The 11,803-nt window shown below is 40.8% G+C and overlaps 1 protein-coding gene across 1 annotated transcript; it reads left to right on the forward strand.

Annotated features, from left to right (window-relative positions):
* The first annotated feature begins 214 nt into the window (after positions 1–214).
* Positions 215–11,295, forward strand: KICS2 (KICSTOR subunit 2). Its single transcript, XM_057425503.1, has 4 exons — positions 215–304; positions 1,413–1,626; positions 3,692–3,980; positions 8,564–11,295. Exons 1-4 carry the CDS (start codon positions 215–217, stop codon positions 9,378–9,380), a joined length of 1,410 nt encoding a protein of 469 aa, XP_057281486.1. The 3' UTR covers positions 9,381–11,295.
* The last annotated feature ends 508 nt before the right edge of the window (positions 11,296–11,803 follow it).

The following is an 11,803-nucleotide window of genomic DNA, read 5'->3' on the forward strand; positions in this document are numbered from 1 at the left end:
GCTCAACTGGGACAAAAACTGCCTGTTGATTGCAAGTGAGGGCCTTGCTCTCACTGTAAGGGGCTGGCTGTTCTGCAAGAGTGGGATCAGTCCGTGCTGCCACAACAGCCCCCCTTCCATAGCCTCATGGCTCTGCAGCTCAGCTTTGTGCTCCTCATTGCCTCCACGGTGGAGCAGTTCAGGGAGCCCATCTGTCCAAAGCGTGGTCCAAAAAATGGGAATTGATCCGGGCAATTCGGGGTCTCTCCTCACAAGGGATGAAAAGCTATACATGCGTAGCTGGAGGGTCCTTTGTAACACCAGGGTAACACCAAAGGGTGGGAATAAAGTCACTAGTAAGACCCTGTGTTTTGGAACTTTTTAATTGACAGAACAACTTAGAATCATAGAATAATTTGGGTTGGAAAGGACCTTCAAAGTTCATCTAGTCCAACCACCCTGCAACACGCAGGGATGAGTAGTAATGTCCCAATTCACTGCAGATCATCAGGTATTTCCCTGGCATCCAAACTGATTTACGGAATAGAACTTCATAACTCACAAAGACTTATATAGCACGTATGTTTATTGCGGGGCTGGATGCGAAGGGGATCGCTCCTCCTAACTAGCACACTGAGAGCTAAACAAGCTAGATATTTATTATATACAAACATACATATTCATCAGATTTTACAAGTATAGAAGGAGATTATTACAATTAGTTCCAAGAACTCATTAATACCATTCCCCTCCCCTCTATGCCTGCGCACTGCCATCTGGTGGTCTTGGGCTGGGGTCTTCTGGATGAAGTAAGAGGTCTTCCTCACCATGCACTTTTCACCCTTGGCTCAGTTTCCCCAGCTGGCAACCTCAAGTCTTACAGAGACTAGCTGAAACAGGTTCTTGTCAGACATTCACCTTCTTGAGGGAAAAGGGTCCTTGATTTTAAACAACGTGTTTCAGCTACCTGTTCTATTCTGAGTTATAGTTTAACCACAAGACTAACAAGAACAAGAACCTACCTGTTCCCTATACTAAGTTAAGACAATCAATGCATAGTTTGAAGAAAACTCTTACCCTTTCCTTAGTCCATTACTATTCCTCACATCAAAACTACCACTCATATTACCACCAGACTCAAAATAACCCCAACACTTCTTGAAACTTACAGTCAAATGCAAAAGGTGCCACAATCTGACACAGCACTAGGAAGGGAACTCTCATATCCATGTACAGAAACATCCTACCTGTGCTATCTCCACGCAGTCTTCATCCTTCATGGCTTCTGCACAGCACAGAAGTGGCTTCAGATTCAGTTTAACAAAAACCGGGGCTGGGGGGAGGAACAGGAACCGTTGTTACAGGAACCAGTGCCAGTGCGGCCAACCTGAAAACCGCACTGGGCGTCACGGAGCTGGCCTGCCCATCAGCAGCTCACGCCGGTGCCGGTGGAGCAGGCCGTGCTGGAGACTTTCTTCTCCCACCTGGGCATCTTCTCCTATGACAAGGCCAAGGACAATGTGGAGAAGGAACGGGAGGCCAACAAGAGCGCGGGGGCCAGCTGGCTGTCGCTGCTGGCCGGGCTGGCGCACCTGGCCGCAGCCGAGAAGGCGTACCACAGCATGACCTTCCTGGGCCAGAAGCTAGGTACCGCGGGGCCCGCGCACCCCCGGGGGAGGGACCCGTCTCCTCACGCCATGCCCCCTTCCTTGCTCCTCGGGTCCCCGGTCCTTCCTCCTCACTCACGCCTCAGGTCGCTGCTGGGGGTTGCAGCGCCCGCGCCTGCTCCCGGCCTGCCCCGGGTTTAGCTCCGCAGGTATCGTAGCCCGGTGAGGTGAGCTGAGCTGTCAGCCGGCAGTTGCAGAGGGCTGGGTACCATCGGCGAGATGCGTGTCTGCGCCTGAAACACAAGAGCAAGTGTCCGTGGGCCCAGTGAGAAATCGGCTGTGCCATTTGGGCTGCCCCTAACGAGTAAATGAGAGTGTAGTGCAGGTCGCACAGTAGCTGTGCGGATCGCTGCATCTCATTGTCTGGTAGGCCACCTACCTGCCGCTCCCGAGATACAGCCAAGGGTGTTTCAGTGCTTGGATGCTCTGGCTGAGATTCTGGCAAAGGTGAGCTCAGTGGGGTGACCAGAGGTTTAAAGCTCTTCCATGTCATAGTTCCAGGGCCTAATATTAGATGCATGTATGTAAGTACTCAGGGCTGGAGACAGACTCATAAAAATTGTTATTCATGTAGACTCTGCAGGATCTCGGGAAGTTTTGGCCGCAAACTTGGCTGCTTCTCACTCTCTCAGTATGTGAATAGAAAAATCCCCAGCTGGCATAGGATGAGCTGTCATCATGTTGCTCTCTGAGCAAAGCTGCTTATTTTCCCTTTGAACTGCAGACTGGCATGGAAAACGGATCAAAGGGTATAAGTCTGATGTGTAATGCAGTGAAGCATCAGAGAATTCTGCTTTGGTGTTTAAGTGGTGACTTGGAACTATTTTATGTGAAGATCTTTACAGACATAAGTCTATTTGTAAGGCTGACTTTAGAACACAATTTTGGTGCTTGCAGGAAGGATAAAATTGGCAAGGGAATGGACGAAGTTTTGTTTATTTATATAGTTCATGAACTACAACAATACATGATTCTTCATTCTGCCCATGACCTGGGGGCTACTCATGGCCTAGGAAGGTAGCTGTTTCCTGATAGTCAATTCTTTGCCTTTCTGCCTTAAATTGCTAAAGTTGCTTTTGGCTATTATGTGTATAAAATGGAAGTGAAAAGGCCTATCCACCATTACAAAATTGATAAGCAGTTTTAAAGTGGAACTTAAATTTGGAGTATCTTTGAAAGTTCCATGGATTGAGTCCCTGTGATCCTTGCTCTGCAAGTTGAGTGCCACAGGAGCACATAAGGGCATCTGTAAACAGAGGTCATGAAATAAGGTTAGTACTTTTGTACAGTCTTTTGGTTGTGTCAAAGTTTGACTCTACTTTTGTCATTTATATATTTTTAAATTCATCGTAGTGTTAAGCAGCCAGAAAGAAGCACAGACTTTTTTTCCCCCCCTCAATTTTAGTTATGGATTAACCTGCACTGTGGTCTCACTGAGATAAACCCTGATTGGTTTCCCTTTGAATTCTAGTTTACATTATGATAGTTGTAGGGACTGGAAGCATTTGGTTTGTACACAAATGTTAAGTGGATCCCGTTTAAAGGTTGCTTTGCAAATTTGAGTGCTTCATGATTGAGGAGGTATTGGTAGGGGAATTCTCTTGAGAAGATACAGAGTTATTTATAGGAGTGGATGCTGTTTCATGATGACTTGATTCTTCTGACTTCCACAGATAACAATATTTCAAGTCATGTATCATAGTGGCAAATTTAGCTGGAACCTTGTTTTCTGGAAATGCCCTAACTGAGACAGATGTGAGGGAGTTGAAGTTTTGCAGCAGTCGCTGGCTGATGAAATATGAATTGGGAGAAGTATAACTTGCATGAAATTTTATAAAGTGCTTCTGAGCGTACGCTATGTGTAATTCGGTTACAGAATAATACACTGAAACCTCTTCCTTGATTAAAAAGAAATAAATAATGTGATCAAACACCTTAAGAACACCTGGGGGAAAACAAGCATGGTTCTATGTGATTTTTCCAGTATTGCTGTCTATTTTTGCTGTCCCTGGATTTTGGTAATACCTCCATATTTATCTGAACAGGTGGTCAGTCATTCTTCAGCCGAAAGGACTCCATCCGAACCATCTACACATCTCTGCATAATGAGCTGAAGAAGGTGGTGGCGACGGGTCACAATGCACTAGGAGGAACAGCTCCTCACTTGGAAGAGCTGCTTTCTCACCTGTCTGAACAGCTCTGTTTTTTTGTTCAGGCTCGGATGGAAATTGCTGACTTCTACGAAAAAATGTACATGCTCAGCACCCAAAAGTTCATTAACTCTGAGGAACTGGTAAACATTTTGGAATCCATCTTAAAGAAATACAGCTCAAGGTCAGTGCTTATTTGCTGGTAGTAAGTACTCAGGCATATGATCTGAAATAAAAAATGTTGAGGCTCAAAGCAAGCCTAAAAGCTTTGCTGTCCTTTGACTGCTGAGCAGTAGAGCCCCTTGCATGAGTTCACACATGAAGTGAATGTTGGTCAGCAGCAGCAGATGCATGAAGTCTCAAAATATGACTCTTGAAGAAGAAAAATGGAAAAGGGAGTGTTTCTGCTTATCATGTTCTAGGAGCTGTCTTCCTTATTCCTTAATTAATACTCAGCATGTTCACATTCAGCAGAGAGGAAGAGTCATTTTCCTTATAAAAGAGCTAAGACTTCTTGCACTTTTTCATTAAAGGTCGAGAGGAAACAAGACTTAATTCCATATGGACTTCAGTAAAACTGATATATATAAATAAAACAGGTATTGTGTGATGATTTTACTTTTTAGATGAGAGTATGTGTCTGCTTATTAATTCTAAAAGCTACACCTAGTAGGTGTAGCTTTTAGACCTGTAGCAGGTCTACCTATCAGGGTTTTATGGTGCTCTGTTATCACTTCTCTTGAGAGGTGTTTAAGCCAGTAGAAGGAGCACCTCTGAGTCTTTGGTCACTGCTGTTATGGTTTCTTGAAGTTAATGTCCAGTAGTTCCTGTTATAAGAATTCCAGGATGTTTCTAAATGACCATGGGATGGGTATTTCACATCTAACACATGTGAGCCTTGAAAGTGATGGCAGTTTAAAAAATGAGAGAATTTTTGAATGCTTGTCAACAGACTGAAATTCTGGTGCTCTACTTTAAAGTAAAATGAAGTAGCCATTGTGGGAATTTAACTTAAAAATGTAGGTTTTTCTTTTTTTAAATCTTCATTGGTGAAATAGTGTCCAAGAAAATATTTGGGGAGATTATTCTGAGGTCTTTTTTTCAGCTACCATTTTTTAAATGTACACCTAGGAAAAAATCAAAATAATTCAGTGCTGCTTTCGGAGATTCCAAATCAAAGCACTGCAGTTGACTCCCTTATTTAAAATTTTTAGGAATAACTTAGGCAAATTGCAACAGATTTTTTGGTATTTGAAAATCAAACCTAGTCTTTATGATCTTACTAGAGATTTTTTTTTTTTCTGCAGTTCTTGGTTTGTGAACCCTTATTAAATCAGTTACTTGGTCCAATAAAATATGAAACTTACGTATTTTTTCCTTGGTGAGGTACATGTTAAAGAGTAGAGGGACGTAAGTTTTTTGAAAACGTAATTTGTTGTACCCTGACCATCACCATCTGTTCCGAGCATGTGCTGTTTCAAACAGCTGTTAAAAATCTGAAAACCAAAACTGATACTTTGACAAAGTGACTGGAGACTGTTACATATGAAATGTTTTACTGTGTTGTTGAAATGAATTTCAGTGACAGCTCTGTACTTCTTAGTCATCATTATAACCTCTTTAGAAAAACAATCAGTGTCTCCCTGGGAAGAATACTGATGGTCTTGCTTTGGGTTAATGAACAGTCTCTAAGATGGACACATTCTAAGATGTTTTATTGCTGATTCAGTAGCTACTGTGTGGTCCTCCCCAGTCACAGAGTATCTCTGAAAAAAAGTGGGTCTAATGTTACCTTCCTTTAGCCCTCCTTTAGTTTCTTTGTGTCTCTGCTTAGTTTCTGGGGGCTGTTAGGCTGATGTGTGCGGGCTGGAAGGCATTTCTGTTATACAGTCTGTTGTCCCTCTCAGGTGAAAGGTCAAATAAACTCATCCTTACCCAGTCTCTTCCCTCTGTCAATATATCCCTCACTTGTAGTTGAGGTTGTACCATTATGTCAGCCAACTGTGCTTAGAGAGGGCATCTGATCTGTAGATAAATTCTGGCCTTGGTTTCTTTCATTTACATCTGAAAATAGCTGCTCAGATAATAGTAAAGGAATGACAGGATTAATTGACTGTCAACAATAGAGTCATATTGTCTGGATCCGAGAAATCATTAACTCTTGAACGGTTTAAAGCTGTTTTCTTACTACTTATTGCTGACTTGCGCACAGCCATTACTAGACTCTGTTTTGCTATAGAATACAGCTGGAAAAGCAACTTTTCCTGATTTAACTGTTAGTTTGGGTGGGGTTTTCACTGAAATAATTAAACCAGCATCAGAAGCCAGATCCTTTAAAAGCTTAGTATAAAATGAATAAGTAACTAGTAAAACTATTTTGATGTAATTATTTTTAATGTAAAAAAAAGTGTATGATCTATGGAAGGAAATAAAACTTATTAAAATGGGGCTGCTTTATGTCTGCAAACAAAACTCTAACATCCCTCTGCTTTCGAGAATGATTGGAGGAAAAAAATCCACTTTCCAATGTGTTTCTAAGTTCTTAACACTCTGGCTTCTTGAAATATTGTAAAAATCTGTCTGGTTTGTGTGATACTGAGCTCTGTCAGGTGCTTCTGTGTTATGAAACTCAGTTACATCAGATATACAGAGTACATAACCTGTTACTTTGCAACTATATCAAGCTTCTCAGCTGTGGCTGAGGTGTCTATTTTTGGATTAAAACAGTTTAGCAAATCCTGCTGTGCAGCGAAACATGAAAATAGCTATGAGCCACAAAGCAAAGTAGAAGTAGGAAGCCATACTTCATAATGTTAATCCAGGAGACTTGGCAGTGTGGAACTGTATGAATTTTTTAATTGCTTTTCAGCAAGACTGAAGAATAACTTCCTTGGTCTGACTGCAGGTGTGTTGAAACCACTGTGCTCAGTCTGCACTTGAAGTATAATGCTTTTTTTCCCTTCTAATACATGACAATGAAACTGTTTTTCTCCTGAGTACCAAAATCATTGGAATTATATAATGTTGACTTAGCAGAGTATTATTTTAAATTGACACTTGTTTGTTCAAAGGAATCTAAATATGCTTTGGACTTCTGAGCCCACCAAAGTAGCCAGTAATGGCAATCTCTGCTATAGTGGGAGATGAGAAGGTTGCCGACATATAGTGTGTATAAAGATGGCTGGTCACTCAGCCTAGCCTGTTTGCAGAACACTGGGCGTCAAATGATTCCTAATATAATTTTCTACAATTAAATATGGACTTTCATCTTAAATCCTTTCAAGATGTGTATTGTGGCTGTTAAAAAAGATAAAATTGTCAAACAATTTTCACAAGTTTAAGGAATAATGTTTTGGTGAAAGCTTCATGGGAAGTCAAAAAAGGGGTGGGGAAGAAGGGGAAGGGATGAAAAGCCTAAAATTCTCATTCTCCTGGTCCACAATAAAATTGAGTATTTTGGTTTTAAACCAAGTATTTCCAAAATGGGTTATGTATGTTGTGTCTTGGAAGCTGAGGGGAATAATGGAGTTGCTTCAATTTTGAAGATAAGCTGTTAAAGGTGGGAAGACTTCAGTACAGACTTCTTTGTTTTAAAGCAATAAAAAGACAGAATATTTGTCTGAAGTGACTGGATAAATCTGTCTTAAATGGAAACCTCATCAAATCTTGTCTTTGAACTATTGCTTGTTCTTTGTTGGAGGTCTTTTAAGAGTCTTAAAGGCTTGTTATGGAACATATTTACTAAAAAGGTCACTTCTGCCTTTGCTGAAGACTCATTCTTTCTAAAGTTAAATATTTAGCTTCTGTAACTGGAATAGTTTTGCACAGTTTTAATTAAGCATGTATTTGTTGATGATATAATTTTCAAAGTAATTTTTCCCAAATTTACAGTAATTTGAGTATCAAGAGAAAGGAGGGAGGCTACACTGACTGTTTTTCCTGACGTTTAGAAAAAATAAAGTGAGAAAGCTATAGAATGGGTCGATAAAATTCCATTTAACCAAGAATTTGTTTTACTAATAGGATTACTCTTGTGAATAAGATGTGCAGTGACACTTCTACCTGGTAGATGAGGTGCTTGTGTGAGTTTGGGCTCATTTTCTTTTTTAAACATCTGTTGAGAGCTGAGCTTGACCTAAATTTTTTGCGAGAGAAATAGGTTGTTATAGCACCTTCATTGTGATATGATGAAATCTTGCCAAATGTTTTTGCCCTTCACTGCTTTTAGTGCACCAAGATTTGAAGTTTGAGACTTGATTCGTTGGTAAATGCAGTTAATCATGGTTCTGTTGACTAATTTTCCATCACGATTTTATTGTGATTTTTAAAAAGCAAAAGAAGCTCAGCTTACTTTCACATGGTTTCCCTATCAAACAGCAAATTTATAACATCATTACTTTGATTTAACTTAATGTCTTACTGGTATTCCAGAACTATCCAGACATATTTTACCACCAGAAGTGGTTTTAAGTTGGAACAAACCCACCTGAATTTAAAGAGAAAAGGTGTTATAGTAGTTCATGGATCAAGATAAACAGTGATTGTTCTTGAACTGATCAAATATTGCTGTGATAGAAAAATGTCTGACACATGTTTTTGTCAAGTGCAAAGTGTTCTGTTATGTTAGAAGAACCTTTTTTTTAAAATCAATGTTAGTTTTTTGGTTTACACTTCACTCTGATGTTTGGTCTTCTGTCTGTTAACTGACATATGCTATCTGATTGTGTACAGCAGTTCTCATGTCCTGACTAACGTTATGTTTTCTAGGTTTCATCATCCAATCCTTAGTCCTCTTGAAAGCAGTTTCCAGCTGGAAGTAGATGTGCTTGCGCATCTTTTAAAGGCCCAAGCTCAGATCTCAGAGTGGAAGTTCCTTCCATCCCTGGTTAACTTGCACAGTGCTCACACAAAACTACAAACTTGGGGCCAAATTTTTGAGAAACAGCGAGAGACCAAGAAACATCTGTTTGGAGGGCAGTCTCAGAAGGCTGTACAACCTCCACACCTTTTCCTCTGGCTCATGAAGCTCAAAAACATTCTCCTTGCCAAGTTTAGCTTTTACTTTCACGAGGCCCTTAGTCGACAAACAACAGCATCCGAAATGAAAACTCTGACTGCTAAAACAAATCCTGATTACTTTGGGAAAATTTCCAGCTTCATCCGGAAGTATGATGCCATCAATGTTTCCTTAATTTTTGACAATCGTGGATCAGAGAGTTTTCAGGGACATGGTTATCATCATCCCCATTCTTACAGGGAAGCCCCCAAAGGAGTTGATCAGTACCCTGCAGTGGTGTCTCTGCCCAGCGACAGGCCTGTTATGCACTGGCCCAATGTAATCATGATTATGACTGACAGAACCTCTGACCTTAACAGTTTGGAGAAGGTTGTTCACTTCTATGATGACAAAGTCCAAAGCACGTACTTTCTGACTCGCCCTGAACCTCACTTTACCATTGTAGTTATTTTTGAGTCGAAGAAGTCAGAAAGGGACTATCATTTTATTTCTTTTCTCAATGAAATTTCACATTCCCTCAAGAACTCCAAAGCTTTTGCGAGCTTGAAGCCTGGATCCAAAGGGTAAAATGCAAACCTCTACAAGTTGCCAAGGCAGTATGCTAGCCTTGGGGGAGCTGTAGCTTCGAAGGAGTATAGGAATTTGTGATTCTCAGAGTCTAATTAAAAAGGAACCATTATTTTTAATGTTTTAAGTTCCCTTTTTTTTTTTAAGCTAACAGACACTTGAAGTAGTTTTGGGCAGTTCTCAGTGGGATAATTTAATTGTGGGGTGCTAAATGGCCACAGTAGGATTTCTTTCTTGGCATGGTTTTCAATTTTCAGTATGATTTGTTTTTCCACAGCTCTCTTGCCTGTATCAGAAAGGAATATATGCACTTTATCTTAGTCTGATCATTGACTGTCTGCTACAGAGTTTATTGAAAATGGGGTGAGGATGGAAGATACTATCTTTTCAGAAAACTGCATTGCCTGACGGGAATGATTTCTGGGAAATAAGCAGTGATGCAAGGGAATATTAAAGCAGACTTGCAAGAACGCATTTTAAATAAAAAATAAGAATAACAAAAAGCACTACTGCTCATTATAGCTTAGTTTTCAAATGTTTTAAAATGATAATTGACATCTGTCTGTTAAGCATCAGTCTGTATTCTGAGCGCTCTGTGTCATAAAGCTTTGCCACTGCCTCAGAACACAGGCTGGGGGCAAGACAAGCTGCAGTATGGGCTGGAAGGCCAGTGTTCACTGGAGTGTTCTGACACTGTGTGTCCAGCACCAGTCTTGGCTCAGATTAACTGAAGGAGACAAGCTGAGGTTGGGCAGGTATTCTAGAAGCAGCAGCTCCATGGAAAAAGCGGCAAAGCTCTTGTCAAATTGTGCCTTTGTCGTGCTAAGTTTAAAAAAAAGTAAGGCAATAGGAAATGTCCTTTATAAATGATTTATTTTCTAATTTGCTGTTAGGGTCAACTTGGATTTGTTTTCAGATTTTTATAAGTACATAGTTTTTACTTTCTAGTCAGTTTAAAATAATTTCACAGCTAAGCCAAATCACTTCTGGAATTTGGATTTAAATAGATAGCCTATGCAGTATTATTACCTCATTCTAAAATGTCTCTTTCACTACTTCTGGGCTGCAGGTTTGGGAAAAGTATGTTTTCTAGTTATCCTGAAAGTGCTTTGTTTTTGGAAATCAGTATTTCCAAGTAATATAAAGGGTTCATTTGGCTGTTCCTGTAGCCTTATATTGCGTGATTCTTTTGACTGTTAGCTATGCAGTTGTGCAAGCACTTTCATGGGAATTCAGGAGGACTGATATTTGTAGTGAAGTTAGATCCTTAGTTGACACTGTGTAAGGTATAACATCATCATGTTTGTTTTAAAAAGGAGTTTAAGGCAAATATTGATTTCTGTTAAGACTGAAGTATAAAAGATAGCACTGCAGACATGGCTTTTACCAATTCCCTTTTTCTTCCACAAAAGGTTATGGTAACTTATCTTGTCTCTTGCTGCAAATACTGATTTCTTTACAGTCACATAAGCACGTTCTGTTCTTAGAATGTAAATTCTGACTTTACGCTTTGTGCCAAATAGAGCCTTCTGTGCTTTGCTATAATTACATGTTAGGCTGTTGTGAAGACCTGTGCTACTGTCTTTCCTGTGCTACTGCCTTTCACCTAAAGTCTTACTTTAACTGCAGTATCACTAAAAAGTTCAGTCTGCTCTTTGGCATTTGAAAAGAGCTGCAAATACACCAGCCACTGGAGGGCATCAGGTTGTAACAGCATTGCGCTTTGCAGCTTGAATTGCTCTTTTAACAGGACAAAGTTGCAAATCACAGTATTGAGAGAGTTTGTGGTGCTTCCAGACTGTGACCTCGTAATAACATTGTACTATTGACTTCCTCAGCCTGAGTAACAGAAAAGAGGCTGTTGCCAGAACTGATTCCCAGTCTTCAGCAGTGTAATAAAGTGTTGTACAAATCCTGCCTGTCTCTACAGTATTTCCCTGTTATACTAGCTGTGTGTGGGAAAGGGGAAGGGAGTTTTGGGGGATGAGACTGCGTGTGGTGCTAGCACCTTCTTGCTCATTTCTGAGTTGCAGGGAAAGGAAGGTGAAAGAGAAATCTGCTGCCCTCTGGAGCAAATCACCATCTTCCACCAGTTGCTGAAATGGCTGGAGGCTGTTCCCAGCGGATTTTAGGGAGAGAGGAGAAGGAGGTGACTGTTTGGCAGACCTGGTGGTTCACTGGTTTTGGCAAGTGATGTCTCTGGGAATGGGGAAGGTGATGTTTCTGTGCAGGAGGAGGCGAGACTTGCATTGCTCCTTCTCAGTACTGGGGTGGTTTGCTGCAGTTTTCTTCAGAGGATCTTGGGAAAGCGGCCAAAGGAGCCATGGGACTCATGGGTAAGAATTTCTGAATATTTGGGTAGGTGAAGAACCAAAGGGAACCATAACCGTTGCTCTCATGTTGTGAGAAGGGAGAGAACAGGG

The sequence above is a fragment of the Pezoporus wallicus genome, unplaced genomic scaffold (genome assembly GCF_028554395.1).
Source record: "Pezoporus wallicus isolate ANWC-B61680 ecotype Strahan unplaced genomic scaffold, APGP_CSIRO_Pwel_v1 contig_4722, whole genome shotgun sequence".
In the NCBI taxonomy this organism is placed as follows: Eukaryota; Metazoa; Chordata; class Aves; order Psittaciformes; family Psittacidae; genus Pezoporus; species Pezoporus wallicus.

Coding starts and splice junctions, on each gene's coding strand:
- KICS2 (XM_057425503.1), top strand. CDS start 215: ATGGGAATTGATCCGGGCAATTCGGGGTCTCTCCTCACAAGGGATGAA. Junction 1,627..3,691: donor CTTCCTGGGCCAGAAGCTAG/GTACCGCGGGGC, acceptor TTATCTGAACAG/GTGGTCAGTCATTCTTCAGC. Junction 3,981..8,563: donor TTAAAGAAATACAGCTCAAG/GTCAGTGCTTAT, acceptor TATGTTTTCTAG/GTTTCATCATCCAATCCTTA.